Source organism: Zootoca vivipara, chromosome 15 (genome assembly GCF_965207765.1).
Source record: "Zootoca vivipara chromosome 15, rZooViv2.hap1.1, whole genome shotgun sequence".
Taxonomy (NCBI): Eukaryota; Metazoa; Chordata; class Lepidosauria; order Squamata; family Lacertidae; genus Zootoca; species Zootoca vivipara.
In genome coordinates this window covers 5,787,184-5,806,417 of record NC_142598.1, presented here as the reverse complement: position 1 = coordinate 5,806,417, position 19,234 = coordinate 5,787,184, and the positions used below count along the sequence as shown (strand labels likewise).

General features: G+C 50.1%; 1 protein-coding gene across 1 annotated transcript; it reads left to right on the top strand.

Annotated features, from left to right (window-relative positions):
• The first annotated feature begins 16,608 nt into the window (after positions 1–16,608).
• KCND1 (potassium voltage-gated channel subfamily D member 1) lies at positions 16,609–17,727 on the top strand. The gene has a single exon (XM_035141169.3). It carries the CDS (start codon positions 16,609–16,611, stop codon positions 17,725–17,727), a length of 1,119 nt encoding a protein of 372 aa, XP_034997060.2.
• Positions 17,728–19,234: the final 1,507 nt, after the last annotated feature.

The window sequence follows — 19,234 nt, the reverse complement described above, 5'->3', positions numbered from 1 at the left end:
CATATCAATAAAAGTAATTGCAAAGAAAGAAAAATATGCATTATCCCCAAATCTTCCTTTTGGAACCTTGCTGGTGCTATTGGTCTGTAATTAGTATTTAGAGCAGTGGTTCCCAATTGGTGGTGGTCCATGGCACCATTCACATAGCAAAAACCAGGGCTTTTTTTTCCAGACGGAACTCACTGAAACTCAGTTCCGGCACCTCTCAGGTGGGCGCCATCGCCAATCTAAGAGAATGAGAGAGGTGTTCATGGTGAGTTCCAGCACCTACTTTTCTAGAAAAATAGCACTGGCAAAAACTATTAACTTTTTAAAAATAAATAAATTAGGGGTCCATGGCTTGGCTTTTGAAAAACAGGGGGTCCACAGCACTTAGGTCATTGGGAACCACTGATTTAAAGGGAATTTGATGGGGAAGAAGTTGTAACAACAGGAACAGACACCATTTTGCACTGTTGCACTGTTGAGCCCCTCACCAACATGAAGATGATCAATCCAGGATTTCACCAGCGCAAGCCTCTGTTTTTCTGCAACTGGGCTGAATCCAAGAACATGGGGAGCTGAAGTGAATTCCTACACCACAGCCTATGCTGGAACAGAGCAAAGGTTTATTTGGTCTGGAGAGAGGTGGCTCTGGGCCTGAGGGGACTCTTGGCAAGTGCCCTCTGGTTGGCCCCTGCTTATTTCCTATTTATTATTTACAGTGGTACCTCTACTTACGAATTTAATGCGTTCCGAACACACATTTGTAAGTCAAAAAAAATTGTAAGTCGGATCCCATAGGAATGCATTGGGAGAAAAAATTCGTAAGTCGAAGCAACCCTATCTAAAAATTCGTAAGTAGAAAAAATCCTATATAAACCGCATCCAAGATGGCGGATGGAGCTCCATTTGTAAGTAGAAAAATTCGTAAGTAGAGTTATTTGTAAGTAGAGGTACCACTGTACTTATAATATCTAAGGGGACCCAGGTGGCACTGTGGGTTAAAACCACTGAGCATAGGGCTTGCTGATCAGAAGGTCAGCGGTTCGAATCCCTGCGATGGGATGAGCTCCCGTTGCTTGGTCCCAGCTCCTGCCAACCTAGCAGTTCGAAAGCACATCAAAATGCAAGTAGATAAATAGGAACCGCTACAGCGGGAAGGTAAACGGTTCCGTGTGCTGCTCTGGTTTGCCAGAAGCAGCTTTGTCATGCTGGCCACATGACCTGGAAGCTGTATGCCAACTCCCTCGGCCAATAATGCGAGATGAGCGCGCAACCCCAGAGTCGGTCACGACTGGACCTAAGGGTCAGGGGTCCCTTTACCTTTACCTTTATAATATCTATATCCCAGGAGCCTATGGTGCCATACGTGGTTCTTCCCCTCCCCATTTTAACCTCACAGCCATTCTGTGAGCTTCATGGCTGGCTATGGATTCGAACCCCAGTCTCACAGGTCCAACACTCTAACCATTACACTACACTGTCTGGTCCCCCCTTATCAGAAGGCTTCCCTGGTGGTGGCGGCGGCCATGGGCAGCAGCCCTGTCATCAACACCAGGTAGCCTGAAGCCACCTGCCATGCTCACTTCTCCCAGTGCTACACTGCGGCCTCCCATTCCTAACAGGAGAGGCATCCCAGTGACCACTGGTAGCTGGCCAAATGCCTCTGGGAAGCCCCTCAGGTGGCCATGAATCCAGTATCTGGTCTTGACAGGTAGATTGCCTCTGAACCAGTGAAACAAGAAACCGCTTTAGACAAAGTCAGACCGTTGGTCCATCTTCCCTAGTATTTACACTGACTGGCTGTGGCTCTCTGGGGACTGAACCTGGGACCTTCTATATGTGATGTGATGTGTTCCTTGGAGGCTGCCCCTGCTGCCCCTATGGATCCTGCCACCCAAGGGAGTTGCCTCAGCTTGCCTCATGGGAGGGCTGGCCCAGGTTAGGTCAGTTTAGACTCTGGACGTCATGGTCTTGGGCTCTTTAGATAGGAATATGTCTTTTTTTAATTTTAAAATAATCTTTATTGAAATTCTTTAAAAAAACAACATGTAGAAAAGTAAAATATAGAAAATAAATAAAGCAAATAAGACAAAAAAAACCCCAAATAATTAAACAAACAAAGCAAACAATAATACCAACACAGGGAATTCGCCTCAAGTGGAAAATAATGTCTAACTTAAAATAACCCAACATAACATAACGTAACATATCGTAACAAACATAACATAACATAACTTAATATAACTTAACGTAATATAACAAACACAATTTAATAGAAAAGAAAAGAAAGAAAAAAGGGGGAAAAGGAAACACATATTTAAACCAATATTGAATTGCACATTGTTAAAATCTGTTATCCCACACCCTTTCCCCACCTCCACCATATTGTGACTTCCAACCTCTCCTGTATTCTGATTTTAATTACTCTGATATTCCACATACACCTATCTGATTTAATTTTTTAATTTTGGTAATGTTGTACCCCTCATAATTCCGCTATCAGTTGCGCCTTTTCCACTTGTTTTTGTAAGTATGACTTGAGTGGTTTCCATTCTTCTCCTGCTTTTTCCTCACTTAAACCTTTAGATAACCCCACTTTAATTGCTAAATTTTGGTAATTTATTAATTTGGTCAACCACTCTTCTTTGCTTGGTGTTTTTTTGCTTTTCCAATTTTTAGCGACTAGGAGTCTGCCCGCTGATAGGGATATGTCTTTACAACTTCCAAGGTGTGGAAAGCCAGCCCTGTGGCCTTTGGGGGCCACCTGGCTCATTCTGTGGTGGGGGGCTATGGACCTTTGCCTCAAAGTCTTGCTGTGGCAACACCATTATTCTGAACATAGATTATTATTTTTCTGTTTAGTTGTCAGGGTCAAAACTTAACCACAAGCAGGCTCCTCCTCCAGGAGTTTCTCTATAATCTTTTGAAAAAGTGCCTACACATGCAGTAGAATTCTGAGGTAAAAGTCTGAGGTGGAGATGTGGACTGTACGACTTCAGGCTGCAAAGAAAATACCTTTTGGCTTTTTAGTTTCCCTCTGTTAAAACTTCTGGGATTAAATTTTTTTATGTGTCAGTATAAACCAGGCATCCCCAAACTTCAGCCCTCCAGATATTTGGACTACAACTCCCATCACCCGTGACCACTGGTCCTGTTAGCTAGGGATCATGGGAGTTGTAGGCCAAAACATCTGGAGGGCCGCAGTTTGGGGATGTCTGGTATAAACACAGGTGGCGCTGTGGGTTAAACCAGAGCTTAGGGCTTGCCGATCAGAAGGTCAGCGGTTCGAATCCCCGCAACAGTGAGCTCCTGTTGCTCGGTCCCAGCTCCTGCCAACCTAGCAGTTCGAAAGCACATCAAAGTACAAGTAGATAAATAGGTACCGCTCCAAGCGGGAAGGTAAACGGCGTTTCCGTGTGCTGCTCTGGTTCGCCAGAAGCGGCTTTGTCATGCTGGCCACATGACCTGGAAGCTGTATGCCGGCTCCCTCGGCCAATAGAGCGAGATGAGCGCCGCAACCCCAGAGTCGGTCACAACTGGACCTAATGGTTAGGGGTACCTTTACCTTTACCTGTAAACCTTCAGGGACACAGCCAGTTCCTGCTGTGCCATTTTCTTCAGTGCAGATAGTTTTTGGTAGGGCAGAGTTGAGGAGCTGGAGGGCACGACTTTTTTGATATTTCATTTTAAGGCTCCATCACCACTTCTTGTGGCAGCAAACTGTGTACATTAAGGACACATTGGGCATACACTTAAAGCACTCCGATACCACTTCAGTTGTGCCTTGGGGGAAGCCGTGGCTGTTCAAAATGGTATGATAGCGGATGTGACCATAGTAAGCAACGCTGCTCACTGGGCATGGAGAAGCCAAGTTCCCTCTTTTCAGCCCCAAATCACAGGGTCCCTGCTCTCAAACACCTGCCTCTTATGGTATTATCCTGTTGCTTAATGTGGATAGCAAACTCCCTGGACCTCCATTACTTCTCCGCTTTCCATACGACATTCTCCCTGCAAGGAATGGCATTCCCACACTTCCCCAAATACTCCAAAATCCAAATTGAGGGAGGGGGGGGAAGTATGGGGCCAACAGAGAGTTAATGGAGGTACAGGAAGCTTACGATCAACCTTAAATGGCAGTATGGACGAGCCCCAGGCCTAGTGTTCCTGGTTGGGTTTGGTCTTTTAACATCTCTTCGTAGAATCAGAATGGTAGCGTTGGAAGGGACCCTGAGGGTCATCTAGTCCAACCCCCTGCAATGCAGGCATCTCAACTTAATAATACGTATAGAATCATACATATAGAAGAGAGTGGTTATCCTGCATTCTGAACTATCGGTAGCTCCTCTCTGGTCCTAGCGAAGCCACTTTTCCTGGCTCTGCCAACATCTGAGAGCCAGGGGGCTTTTATGGGGGCGGAAGGGGTGCCATTGCTCGCATGCCAGCCTTAGAACTGGGAGGGAGAGGTTGGCTTTTGGCCAATGTAATGAACAGCTCTTAGCCAGAGCCTGTATTGATCGCTGCTAAGTGCTGGTTGTTCCCTCATTGCTGATTCAGTGGTTGATTCATGTTGGAGCGTCCAATTCAGAGGAGGTGGGGGGAAGGAGAGCTCCAACGGAGGGGATTATTGGAGCGCCCAGTGATGTCGTCCATTACATTGTCCGGTGAGGAGTTTCCCAGCTCAAGTGGAAGCTGGTGAATCACTTGAGTCCAGCAGGGAATGCTGGGTCAGTGTTGAAGAGGAGGGGGTTTCCAGGGGTCTCCCTCCTGCAAATTTTGCACACGCTGCAAGGGGCCTCTACTGCTAGGTAGTGTCCCAATCCGGATATTGGCACTCCTCTTGTATCAAGACCTAAGCCTCAGGAGCAGATAGGTGTGGACATGATCTGGATTGGGGAGCTACCAAAAACAACACCACCCTGTGCAAAATTTGCAGCGGGGTTGGGGGAGAGGGTAATATTGCTGGTTCTGTTTCCCTGTCTCAGCGAATGATTTTTTAATGGCAAATCAATTGACCAAATCAAAATTCAATATGCATTTTTATTCGTTTCCTGCTTTTTCAATTGTTCAATTAGCACCATTCACTGCATTGTTACGCTCGTGTTACAATGCTCACGGTCCCACTGCATGATGGATTTTGTAGTCTTGAGGCATCAATAACAGCTTTTTATCGCACCTGCCTAGATCGTCCAGTGCTACACTGTGATCTTAAAGTTGCACAAGAATGATTCAGCGGTTATGCATTTTGGGGGCTGGCAGGGAGTTGCCACCTGTGCCTTTAACATCAACCCATCATACAAAAATTAAGCACTTTCTCCACTATCAGTTAACGTCCGAGCCAGGAAAATTTCACTGGTTCAATTCATATGTGTCAAGTTGTTGAGCTATTTTTGAGGAAATCCGCCCAAATCTACACTTCTGACATGGGTTGCCAAGCACCTGGACTTCCCCGGACATGCAGGCGATTTTCCCGCCGGGGGTGTCGACCCGATGTGTGTGTCCGGACAATTTCGGAAGCATGGCAGCCCCTGCATATGCATAATAAAAGCTCACGTGTATGCTAGCAATATAGCATTTCATTGTCAAGACTAAAGAGCGATGGGGCTCAGCCTTACCGACGCGCTGCGCCCCTTAACAGATCCCGGCGGCCAAGCAGATCTCCGAGGGGGGTCCCCCCAGGCCGCGTGGGAGGAGCCGGACTCCTCCCTCGGCGCCCCGTTTCTGGGAGGGAGAGCTGCGGGGTGGAGAGACCCGGTATCGGCTCCGGTCCCATGGCTGGCTAGCCCGGCCAGGAAAGGCGGAAGGGGGGGAGGCCGCCCGGACAGCAGCGCGCTCTCTCATTCGCACCCACGGGTGCCTGCCCTGTGCCACCCCCATCGCCCCCTCCTCTGGGGAGCGGGAGGAAGGGATCTGCAAAAGTACCCAAGCCCCAGGCTGGTACGCAGGGCTTGGAGGATCCCGATCTGCAGGGTCAGAAGAAGGGTCCCACGTGGCCAGCAGGTGGACTTCTTTGGGCATCACCCCGTTTCAACAGAAGCATCGGGGTCTTGGGCGGACTGAGAAGGAAGCTTTTTCTGGCCTACACACATAGCACTTTAAGCTGCGTAACGCAAGGTGGCGGCGCGGAAAAGGAACGCGCGTCCTCATGTGAGGCAGAAGTCTAGGGTTGCCATACTCAATAGTGGACAGGACTTCTGTGCCTTTAATTGCCCTGCTCTCTTTTGAGTCTGGAAACCTTAAAGAGAAACCAGCATACCCTTTGTTTAATTTCCAAGCAAAGGGTCTGCTGGCAAGGGCGTACCCACCACGGGGCAAGTTAGGGCAGCTGCCCTACTCTAGAAGCCAGCTGCCCCCCCCAGGCAAGGCCAAGCACGGCGGGGAACCAGGGAGCGCGGCGCGGTGGGCGGGAACGCCGAACTCGCGCTCCGCTCCGCTGGGCTGGGCTCCGCCTCCGCCCACCAGCCCTGCTTCTAGGGAGGGGCACAGCCCGGCGGAGCGCGAGTTCGCCGTTCCCGCCCACCGCGCCGCGCTCTCCCTCCAGCTCCCCGTCACGCCCTCAGGCAAAGCCATGCACGGCGGGGAACCAGGGAGTGCGGCAGGGGGGCCTTCCTGCCCTGGCGAACTCCTGCCTTGCTGCCCCCTTTCCTGGTGCAGCGGCGGCTGCACTATTGCCGGCGCCTCCCCAGCTTTCCTCTCTGTGACAAAGGCGCCCGCCTTTGGCCAGGGTCTTTTCAATTGGGCCATCGCGAGGCAGCGGGAGGAGCTTGGCTCCGTCATCTGCCCGCATGCAAAACCGTGCAGGGGTCGGCAGTTGCTGAGAACAGGGTCGCAAGGAGAGAGGGGCGTCTGCGCGGTTCCAGATCTCTCTTTCTCTCTCTCTCTCAATCTCTCTCTCAATCTCCCAGCTGGAGGGAGGTCGCGCCACGGTGCGCTCTGTCGGGCTGTGCTCTGCCTCTGCCCATCAGCCCGGCGCCTCTGACTGCACTTTCCCCGTCCACTTTGTGGCCCCTCCCCTTCTGTGCCTTGGCCCCTCCCCTTGCCCCCCCTAGTTTTGTTCCTGGGTACGCCCATGTCTGCTGGTTTCTCTTTAAGGTTTCCAGACTCAAAAGAGAGCAGGGCAATTAAAGGCACAGAAGCCCCCTGTCCTCTATTGAGTCTGGCAACCCTACAGAAGTCCCCTGCCAGCTCCAAGAAAATCCTGCAGCTGGTGAGAAAAGGGCTCTCTGTGCAAAGAGGTTCCCCCACCCCCCCATGCCAAGCACGGCCGCAGCACAAAGTGGTGCAGCAGTCCAAGAAAAGTTTACCACTTAATGCTGCCGGTGGTATAATAAACTGGCCCTCAGAGTAGTGGGGATCTGGGACACACTGTATTTCCGAATGTTCCCTAAAAAGCACTATATATAAGCGACCAACCTCCCAGAGTTTAATACATTCTGTTGGCCATTTGGCCCCCAGCCTTTTGGAAGAAACCAAGACATTCCGACATGAATCATAGGAAAGGTGAGCTTGAATCTTTACCGTACCTTTCTTCTGCTGCACATGCTCAGGGGGTATTCTTTTTTCATTTAGCTTCTGTTTGCAAAAATCGTCAGTGGATTACTTATGTGCCACGTATTATATTGTGGCTTGTGTGCCAGAGTTATGACCATATCTCAATGGGCCAAATACAGTGCTGACTGGTGGGGCCTTGGAGATCTTAGGAGCCCAGCAGTAGATGCAGCCAGAGCTTCTAGGCCCAGCTGAGGCAAGTTATTGCCCGTATTTCCTTCATTTCATTTCTCTCTTATCTCACTTGCCCCCCCCCCCACACCTATGATATATACAGTTGTACCTTGGTTTTCTAACAACTTAGTTCTCAAACGGTTTGGCTCCCAAATGCCACAAACCCGGAAGTGAGTGTTCCAGTTTGCGAACTATTTTTGGAAGCCAAACATCCAACAGGGCTTCCGCGGCCTCCAATTGGCTGCAGGAAGCTCCAATCGGAAGCTGCGCTTTGGTGTTTGAACATTTTCCCAAGTCTAACAGACTTCCAGAATGGATTCTGTTTGACTTCCAAGGTATGACTGTATAGGTATAGGCCGGCCCTATAATGAGGCAGAGTGAGGCAACTACATCAGGTGGCAGATGTTATGCAGGGGCTGGCCAGAGTTGTGGGTGCCATGTGGCTCGAACCTGCACCCACTATGCTGGCCTGCTGCCCTCGAGTGCAGTGGAAGGCCCTTCCACCCGTACTGGAACAAGGTTCCACTGCTAGTCCTTTTGGCTTCTGTATGTTCCTTAGGAGAAGGCACTCTCTTGTCTTTTATGGGAAAGTTCAGGGTGGCAGGAGAGGATATATTGCTTATTAATATCCTTCCTAACTTGCACTAGCAAGTACCTTAGCAGAGTGCATTCCCCTTTACACAGCATAAAGCTAGTTGCAAACTCGTGTGAGTTTCTTAAGGCAATACACCATTCAATCTGTCTTGTCCAGATTGAAATGTGTTCTAATATTTTCCTGGTAAGACCCCTTGAATCCCTCCTAAAAGACTAAAGACACCACAGTCTTATTCATAAGCAATAAAAAGAAAGTTCACTCACAATCAGGCAGAGCACAGTGCGATCCCTGAAGGCAGGCTTCAGACTTAAAATTACAAACTTATAAAAAAAGGTAAAGGCAAAGGACCCCCCGACAGTTAAGTCCAGTCACAAACGACTCTGAGGTTGCGGCACTCATCTCGCTTTACAGGCCAAGGGAGCTGGCATTTGTCCGCAGACAGTTTTTCCAGGTCATGTGGCCAGCATGACCAAGCAAAACCAGAGCAGCACACGGAAACACCATTTACCTTCCTGCCAGAGTGGTGCCTATTTATCTACTTGCACTTAGACGTGCTTTCGAACTGCTAGGTTAGCAGGAGCAGGGACCGAGCAACGGGAGCTCACCCTGTCATGGGGATTCGAACTGCTGACCTTCCAATCAGCAAGCCCTAGGCTCAGTGGCAGGGGCGGCTTTCCCATTGATTCTAGTGGTGCGGGGCACTGGGTTGGCAGGGGGGCGCTGCGCGGCAGAGCCGCGCGGAAACCACGCTGTGCCTGCCCACCAGCTGCGGGAAGAAACGGGGCGGGGGCACCGGAGCGATCTGCTTAAGACGGCCCTGCTCAGTGGTTTAGATGACCTGGGGGGCTGCTTGGCTGGCAGCCAGCATTTCATCCAGGAAGTTCGCAGGATAAGAAGGAGATGGAAAAGAGAGAGACTGGCAGCATGCCCTGGCCTTTTACCAGGTCTGGAAAGGTCACACCTATCCACTAGTCACATGCAAGGAAAGATGCCCCAGGCCAGGAGGAACAGGAAGTTTCGACTGGCTGGACCAACATTCCCTGCGTGACCACTCTAGCAAAACAGGTAATGTTGTACTTGACTGCTCCCAATGGATTATATCCCACATCTTTCACCTTGGGCAGCAAAATGTCTTCAAGTCAGGATAACATTCCATGCAATGACAAACTTAGTTGGTCTCTAAGGTGCTACTGGAAGGAATTTTTATTTTATTTTATTCCATGCATCTGATGAACATGAGAAGAGCCTTGTTGAATCCAGTCCAGACCCCAGCTAGCCCAGCCCTCTGTTTTCACAGGGGTCAAACTGATGCTCATAGGAAGTCCACAAGCAGACCCTGAGCACAGCAACAGCAACAGCAGTTCCCACCAAGTGGTACCCAGCGACATACTGCCTCCAACAGCAGAGGTGGAACACAACCATTGTGGCTACTAGCTATTGGAAAACCTTATCCTTCATGAATTTGCCTAATCCTATTTTAAATCCATACAATTTACTATATATTGTGGTAGCAAGTTCCTTAGTTTAACTATGTGCTGTGGAAATAAGTACTTTTTGTCTCTGTCCTGAATCTTCCAACATTCGGCTTCATTGGACGCCCCCAAATTCTAATAATATCATGAAAGATGAAGAAAAGCTTTTCACTATGCAGTTTCTCCACACTTTGTATAATTTTATAGATCTCTTAATTGAATTATGATTTATTATTATTATCATTGATCATGGTTATTAATATTTTTATTTCAGTATCATTAGTTTTTTCTTTGTATTTATGTATCAATGTATTCATTTATTTTTATTTTTTATTTTATTTTTTCTTTAATTGTTTGTTTTCTTTGTATCTTTTTGTGTGCTTGTGTATGTATTTTAACTTCAATAAAGTTATTATTAAAAATTTTTTTATAGATCTCTTTCATACCCCCTCTAATTCGCCTTTTTGCTAAACTAACCCTCCCCCAAATGTTGTAACCTTTCCTCATAGTTGGGTTGCTCCCCCCCCCCTTGATCATTTTGGTTGTCCTTGTGTTTTTGTGAACTTCTTCCAGCTCTAAAATACCCTTTTTGGGGGTGAAGTGGCCAACTCTCACTGATTCAGGCTAGTGACTCATCTGGTCCTGCATCCTATTCTCAGTGGCCAACAAGACATCTGCAGGAAGGCTACAAACAAGTGCACTCTCTTCAATTGTGATTCCCACTAACTGGTATTGAGAGACTTACCGCCTTCAACTGTGGAGGCAGAACATGAACACTGTGGACTGTAGTTCACCCAAGATTTTGCTGTAATCCATTTGTTAGTATTAAAGGTGCCACAAGACTGTTGCTTTCCCTACAAAAGTCTAATACAGTTATTCTTCTGGAAATGACTTACAATGATTGAAGTCCCCAGTTCAAATCCCTACTGACAATTCTGACATAACCTCTAAAAAAAATTAAAATAATATTCAGCATGCTTTTGTCATATGATTCATATGTTGTTACTATATTTGGTGATTTATCTGACTTTTATTTTCAAGTTGTTTAACTTGTTTGCTGCTCAGTGAACTTGGGTTTTGGGGTGATTTGTGTAATAACTAAATAAATATTGATGGAGCGCAGTCTCTTAAGTATACCCATCTGTGCATCAAATTCTGCTGACACAATCCTTCCCTCTCTCCTCCCACCCTCTCTCCCAATACCTTTGCTTTTAAAATCAGACCTCCACCTAGCTTCTGAGGCTGGCAGTATGGTTCTTTGTCCTTGCCTCCACCCTATATTTCTACTGATCTGTCCAGCATAGCTGCCAAGTTATCCTTTTTTTAAAGGGATTTTCCCTTATGCTCAATAGGCTTCCTCGTGAGAAAAGGGAAAACTTGGCAGCTATGCTGTCCAGCACCATTCAACACCCACCTTCTCCTTGTCTTCCTCCAGCCAATTCACATTTCAGCTCTCTGCTGAAGGAAACCAAATGAGCCATTATCTTTGCCTTTGGATATATATGCCCTCACTGGCATGGTCCAGAAAGGGTTCTCTCAGGTAAAGAAGAATGAAGTGGAATGACTCAGTCCACAGGAACTAGGGAGCTTTCCCTGGCAATGACACAACTGGGGTGTTGGAAGCAAGCAGTGAAGCCGAACGTTGGAAGGTACGGGGCAGGCAAAAGGAAGTCCTCCTTCACATAAAAGGTAAAGGTAAAGGGACCCCTGACCATTAGGTCCAGTCGTGACCAACTCTGGGGTTGCGCGCTCATCTCGCGTTATTGGCCGAGGGAGCCGGCGTACAGCTTCCAGGTCATGTGGCCAGCATGACAAAGCCGCTTCTGGCGAACCAGAGCAGCACACAGAAACGTCGTTTACCTTCCCGCTGTAGTGGTTCCTACCGGTATTTATCTACTTGCACTTTGACGTGCTTTCGAACTGCTAAGTTGGCAGGAGCTGGGACCAAGCAACGGGAGCTCACCCCGTCACAGGGATTCGAACCACCAACCTTCTGATAAGCAAGCCCTAGGCTCTGCGGTTTAACCCACAGCGCCACCTTCTTCACATAGCACATAGTTAAACTGTGGAACTCCCTCCCACAAGAAGTAGTGATGGGCACCAACATTGCTGACTTTCCAAAAGGGTTAGACAAATTCATGGCTGTTGTTGTTGTTGTTGTTGTTGTTGTTGTTGTTGTTGTTGTTGTTGTTGTTGTTATAATTATTATTATTATATATTTGCATGCCGCCCATCTGACTGGGTTGCCAGTCAATGGCAACTACCCATTATGGCTATGTTCTCCCTCTGCTGCATACCTCTGAAAACCAGTTAGTGGGACTCACAGATAGGGAGTGTGTTCTTCCACTTATGTCCTGCTTGCGGGCTTCCCAGAAGTATTTGGTTGGCCACTTTGAAAAAAAGGACGCCAGTTAATGTGGACCTTTGGCTTGATCCAGTAGGGCTCTTATTATGTTCTGAAAGTATGTATTGCCTGCTTTGCCCCCATTGAAGGAACAAGCACCTTACCAGGAAAAATATGGTAACCCCACTACCAGGGGTGGGTTGTGAGTGTAAGGCTGGTGTGGGAATTCTTGCTAGTGATTGAGAGCCCAGAGAGAGGGGGTGGGGTGGGGCACTAATTAGTTCATCTGTAATAACCTCAGGGAAGGGACCTGTCTCACTCCCCACCCCCACCTCGATGTTGGTGTACATAAATGGTGATATATTATCAATTGATTGTTTTTGTGAGTAGCTGTTTCTGCCAGAAGGCACTCAGAGAAACATACATTAAAAACATAAAGCCAATAATGTAGCAAAACTTAAAATCATCCACGCACCACAATAACCACGAATAATAACCAGTGAGCAAATAAACAAGAGAACATTGTTCCTCTCTGCGTTAGTTATCGTTAATTCGGGTTGTTTATTAATTCCAGGTGAGAAAGGGCAGGACTTCAGGCCACTAAGCAGGAACAAATGACAACACTTCCAGGCTCTCCCCACGATTGTACCAGTTCAGACGGCAGAGTTGCATGTTCTGGATGCTGCTCTCACATGGCAATAAAAACTCACTGCACATAAAAAACAGAAACGAAACCTAGAATCTCAGAGGGTGAAGTTCTGCCTAGCCTTTCTCCCTTTTATGTCATTTTTCGATGAGCAGGGAGGGGATTTTGAGGCAGGCATAAGGAACATGGAACTCCCACCACCCACCTCAAGAAGTGTTTTTGTCCAGGGGAGGCACCCAGGGGGGGTCTGATCCAGAGGGTGGCACTGCCTGCCTACTCCCTAGAGTTGTGGGGCAGGCATTACAACAACCGCTGCAGTTTTTTCTTGGGGATGTAGCCACGGGGTAACTCAGCAGGGAGGAGGATAGGGGGCTCTGCCTGTCCACTGGGGGGCTCCAGCGGGCACCGGTTACCACTTTCCCTGGCTGAATCCAGATCCGTTCCACGGGCGGCCTTTTCTATTAGGATGGGACGCCGCCGCCGGCGCTCTGCAGGCAGCAGCGATCAGGGCTCTGTACCGCAGGGCTGCGCTACCCACGGCCTCCACAGGGGGCGCTCCCGGGACGATCCCGGGAGGCTGCTCCTAAAGCGAGAAGCCGTGCAGAAAAGGACGCAGGAGGGGCCGGCAGGTGGGGCTGGGTGGGGGGTAGCCAAAGGGGCGGCTCGCCGCTGCTCCTTACGAGGAGCTGACCCATTCCCCTCGCCGTGCGGATGACACCCCTCCCTCCCCTGATCCTCCTCCTCCCCCCCCCGCCCCAATCCTGAGTGGCACCAAATTTGAAATTCCTGCCGAGGCTCATAAAGGCAGCGCGCGGCGGGAGCGCGATCAAAAGTCGCCTCGGCTGCGCAAAGGGAAATCCCGGCTGCCCGGGCCCGCCAAGGGAAGAGCTGGATGTTGTCTGGCGAGGGGCGAAGAGGCAGCCAGGGCAGGAGGAGGAGGAGGGCGCCGCCTGGGTCCCTCCGTCGCTGCCTCGCGCCTTGGAGAGGCCGCCTCCTCTCTTTCGCCCCTCAGGTCTCCAAGACCCCAAGTTAGTTCGCCTGCGGTTCTTTTTTGCATTCTCCGCCGGGGCTTCCTTCTTTCTCCGCCCTCCCCGCGCCCCCTTTTCTCCATTCGTCTTCCGCGTCTCCATCTCCCCTTTCTGCTCTGGCTGTGTGTGGATCTGCTTTTCCTTGTTCCAATTCGCCCACCTAAGTCTCTCTCGACCCTCCTGGCCGGGGTTTCTCGCGTCGTCCTCTTCTGCTTCTCCGGCTATTCCGTTTCTCCGAGCTGTTCCTTGGCCCGCCCCGCGACTCCCAGGCTGCAGCCTTGAATGTCTTCGTGATCCTGCAGATCTCTCTCTCTCTTCTCGCTCTCTCTCTCTTTTCTCTCTCTCTCTCTTTTCTCTCTCTCTCTCTTTTCTCTCTCTTTCTCTCTCTCCATCCTTTCTGCATTCTCCTGCCCGTTGTGATTCTCTTCCGCCCACCCCCCTTTTCTCACATTCATCTCTGCGTTCTCCAGTTGAACTTCTGCCTGTCTGCCTACTTCGACCTGTCTGCCCGCCGGTCCACCAATTTCCTCTCCTCCTGTCCAGCCCCCCTCCCGCCGGCGCCCCCCCAGCCCCCCTCCCAGGCTGCGTCTCCCCTTCCCTCCTTCCCCTCCGTCTGCTGCTGGTCCCCAGTCGGTCGGTCGGTCGGTCGGTGCGCTCGCTTCCTGGGGTGCGCGCCTCCGCCGCCTGCGATGCAGCCACTCGCCGCTGCCAACCGCTCGCTCGTGCCCCCTCCCTGCCGAATGCAGCTCGCACACACACGCACACCCTCACTCACACGCACACACGCGGCGCTGGGAGGGAGGGAGGGAGGGAGGGAGGCAGCGCGGCACAGTCAGACGGGGGAGCCAAGGGGAGCGATGAGGATCGGCGCCGTCGGGGGCAACGGGAGCCCTCTCGCCCACGCACGGGCGGCAGCCCGGCACCCCACAGCCGGACACCCCTGGCCCCGCACCGGGGTTTGCGGACGCTCCGCCGCTGCCTGCCAATGGGACAGAGAGCCAGCACCCAGGGGGTAAGAGGATGGAGACCAGCGACCCGCGGCACATCGCCCCACGGATGTTCCCCTCTGCCCTTCTTCTTCAGTTGAGCCCTTGTCCCATGGGTTCGCCCCCCCCCCCACACGGGGTCACCTCCTTCCCCCGAATGTGGCCCTTTACCGCCACAGATTTGCCCTTCCCCATCCCTTGATTGCTTCCTTCTCCCCATTTCTCGCCACCTCCCTCCACGCCCTGTGCTAGAGATTTGCCTGCCCCTTTCTTAATTTCCATCCCACGCTCCCCAAATCTTGGGGAAGGGGGGTGTTCTTTTTCTTTTTTTATTTCACGTTGTTTACTCCTGTCTACAAAGCGATGTAGATTCACTACCGCCCTCGCCAACCCAAATTGTAGAGAAAAGGGTTTGAGGGTCAAAGATTTCAGGAGACAAGGGGTTAATGGGAAAGTTTGTTTGGACCCTGAACCCCTTCCTCTCCACCCTCTTTCTCTGGGGTCGCCTGCTTGCTCACAGGGAGAGCCCCTGCTCACACTCCAGACACCCATGCAGTTTGCTTTGCCAAACTCCTTATTGTGTTGCCAAATTCCTGCTCTGCCAAACTCCTTCTTGACAAAACCTTTGCTCTTTTCTTTGACACAGTATTATTAACTGCTCTCATACTCCCTTCCTTAAATGTCCCTTTAAACTCCTTTCCCAATATGAAACTAGCCCTGGCTCCAGCCACCCAACCTCCAACTCAAATCAGCTTAGAACTGGAGGGAGAATTACTGTACTTAGAAGCAGCTGATCTCAAGTAACCACCCTGCTCTTAGATCCCATTCACAGGAATCCTGGATCCCATCATCCTGTCCAGTCCGTGGCTCCCCATTTCTTGCCCCCAAACAGAGGAGGGGTTATGGGTCTCAAGTTGCTCATCCCTTAACAGCTACTGTGATGGATATTTTACATAAAACCTTTCTTGTTTTCAGCTTTTGAAACTTGGCTAGTTTATAACTTCAGAACTGCCGCATTCAGTCCAAAAATTGCAGCCTTGCACACTATTATTTCTCTCTCATAGTTTTACTTCTCTCTCTCTCTCTTCCCTGTTTCTCTTTTTTCCATTATCACAGCATTGTGTAATCTACCCCTGTGACCATATCAACTGAAACCCCTTCTCTGACCCTGCTCCCACACCAGGAATACTTTCTCTCTTCCTATACATTCTCTCTCCTGCCAGGAAGAAAGAATTAGTGGAGGAGCAGCAGCAGCAGCAGCAGCAGCAGCAGCAGCAGCAGAGGAATACAACACTCCAACATTGCAGATTTTCAGAGGGGAGTTTATGCTGTTGTTCACAATGCACAGAGCCACATGGGCTGAACATCAGAGAGACCGCGGAGAGCATGATCACACTTTCCTGCATTGCCTTCCTTTGACCTCTGCCCACAACTCCTAAAGTTATCAGTACTGACAGAAAGGAGGCATCTTGCCCTGGAAAAAAAAACCCTGGATGCTGTTTGACTGGGAGGCATCTAGGTCCACAGGGCTTGCTAACATCCATTGAAAAGACCTTGGCTATTACTGTGTTGGGGAGAATAACATCCTTCGTTCTTGGGTAGACCCGGATTTTGATGTCTGAGACAAGAACTAGACTGGATGACTATGCCTCTGTTGGGGCCCTCTGCTCCACTGATTCTTGACAATAATTGAGCAAAGAAACGTTTTAAATAAGGCTTTCAGAGAACCCCTCTTTATCAAAAGCTTTTCCTGGGACGATACTTAGATCACAGTTGAGTTTGGATGGTGATACGTTTTAGCAAAGGTTCCGTTATCTACTAACTGTATGCAACATGGCTGCAGGAGTGGCGACATGGCTGCCCTTTGCCCGGGCAGCAGCTGTGGGCTGGCTCCCACTGGCCAAGAAGCCCATGCCCAAGCCTCCTGCCGACAAGAAACGCCGCAGCGATGAGATCTTGGTAGTCAACGTCAGCGGGAAACGCTTCCAGACTTGGAAGAACACCTTGGACCGTTATCCGGATACCCTGTTAGGCAGCTCAGAGAAGGAATTCTTCTTTGACGAAGACAGCAAGGAGTACTTCTTTGACCGCGACCCAGAGATGTTCCGCCATATCCTCAACTTCTACCGCACTGGCAGGCTCCATTACCCCCGCCAGGAGTGCATACAGGCCTTCGATGAAGAGTTGTCATTCTATGGCATCATCCCAGAGCTGATTGGCGACTGCTGCCTCGAGGAATACCGCGACCGCAAGAAGGAGAATGCTGAGCGCCTTGCTGAGGATGAAGAAGCTGAGATGACCAACGACACCGGCCTGCCACCGGACAGCACCTTCCGCCAGCAGCTCTGGAGAGCGTTCGAGAACCCCCACACCAGCACCATGGCATTGGTCTTCTATTATGTGACTGGGTTTTTCATTGCCGTGTCAGTCATTGCCAATGTGGTGGAGACCATCCCCTGCCGGCCCTCTCCTGGGAGGAAGAAGAACTTGCCCTGTGGAGATCGGTTCCCCAAGGCTTTCTTCTGCATGGACACAGCTTGCGTCCTCATCTTCACCTTTGAGTATCTCATGCGCCTCTATGCCGCCCCAAGCCGATTCAAGTTCATGAAGAGTGTGATGAGCATTATTGACGTGGTTGCCATCATGCCCTATTACATTGGGCTGGTGATGCCAGAGAACGAGAATGTCAGCGGGGCCTTCGTGACGCTGAGGGTGTTCCGCGTCTTCCGTATCTTCAAGTTCTCGCGCCACTCGCAAGGGCTGAGGATCCTGGGGTACACCCTCAAGAGCTGTGCCTCTGAGCTGGGCTTCCTGCTCTTTTCGCTCACCATGGCCATCATAATCTTCGCCACTGTTATGTTCTATGCTGAGAAGGGCACTGCGTCCACCAACTTCACCAGCATCCCGGCTGCCTTCTGGTACACCATCGTCACCATGACCACACTTGGGTGAGTTGCGCACATCCTTGACACAATCCCCAGAGGCTTGGCCTCAGTCCCCCACCATCGCTACGTTCTTCCCCTGCACTCCTGGAAACCTCGTTTCCAGAATCCCCACATGGACCTCTTGATGACTGTGCCACCCACTAGCACCCTTGCTTTGTCCAAAAGCACCTCTGACCCAGACTGGTCCCAGACAACGGGATTTGAGGGCTTTACCTTAGAGCAGGCATCGCCAAACTTCGGCCCTCCAGATGTGTTGGACTACAGTTCCCATCTTCCCCGACCACTGGTCCTGTTAGCTAGGGATCATGGGAGTTGTAGGCCGAAACATCTGGAGGACCGCAGTTTGGGGATGCCTGCCTTAGAGGTATGTTAGCTCAATGAGACAACTTTAAGTCACTTTAGACTCTTGATGTAAGTGGCCTTATGGAAACCCCCCTCTTTAGATGCTGATGTGCATTACTTACCTTACTTTACCCCAACATGTGGTAACCCAGCCTTGCTGCATTCAGAGGCCCTCCTGCTCATTCTGCTGAGTGGAGCCCTGGACCTCTGCCCTAAAGTCCAGCTCTGGTGGCACCAACATGGTCCCTTGTTCCAAGTCGGAAATAAGTTCCAAGTGCTTAGGAGGTGGATAAGCATAGAGACCATGCAGGGAAAGCAGGGTTCTGTTCAGCTGGGAGTGTGGCATCTCTCTTTCCTTTAAGGTTTTGACATTAAAGTCAAGCATTCTGTGAACTGGGTCTTGCCTACCTTTCTCCCGGCCACCAAAAACACCAGAAAAGTGGTCCAGATTTCTGACAGTCCCTAAGTGGGGAAAAGAACATGGCCCCTCACACCTGAATGGTCCAGGTGTGGCACTGTCTTGCAAGGGGCCCTTCAAAAAGGGTTGGGCAAGATGGGGAGGTGCCCAGAAGGGAACCAGCAAAGGGGTGGGGTGGGGTGGTCTGCTGGTGCCAAGGAAGCAGGAACAGCAAAGAGAAATATGGATGGGGGTGGGTGGGAAGAAGAGACAGCTTGTAGGAAAGGGCTGGGAACGTAGGGACTAGGGAGCATTTTCTAAGGAAAGAGAAGCACTTTTGTATCTGGGTGAGATCTTTATCATACCCCTCCCCAAATAGCTTTTCCTTCGGTGCAATGCTCATACCTTTCCACCTTTCCCCCATGGTTTTCTGGCATGCTTAGACTGCAAACGTTTGCTGATATTCCCTGTTCAGATTTCATGCTGGAATCCTGAATTTGGATATATTCATTTTAGCACGGTTCCCTTCCTGCGGGGGGAAAAAAATCAAATACTGATTTGGGTGTTTGTAGTTGTGTGTGGTGCATGTGCACATCTGTTCCTCAGAAACTGGTACAGTATCGGAATTCTGGCATTTCAGAATGTTGGCCGCCTCCAGGGATTTGCTTTCCTGGGCCAGTTGACTGCCTCACTTTTTGTCTGGACTCTGCTGGATATCTTCCATGACATCAGAACAAGAGTAGAAAATCTGGTGTCTCATCAGATCTCTACATAA

Bases quoted from the DNA above. Each gene is read 5' to 3' on its own strand.
- KCND1 (XM_035141169.3), top strand. From the start codon at position 16,609: ATGGCTGCAGGAGTGGCGACATGGCTGCCCTTTGCCCGGGCAGCAGCT.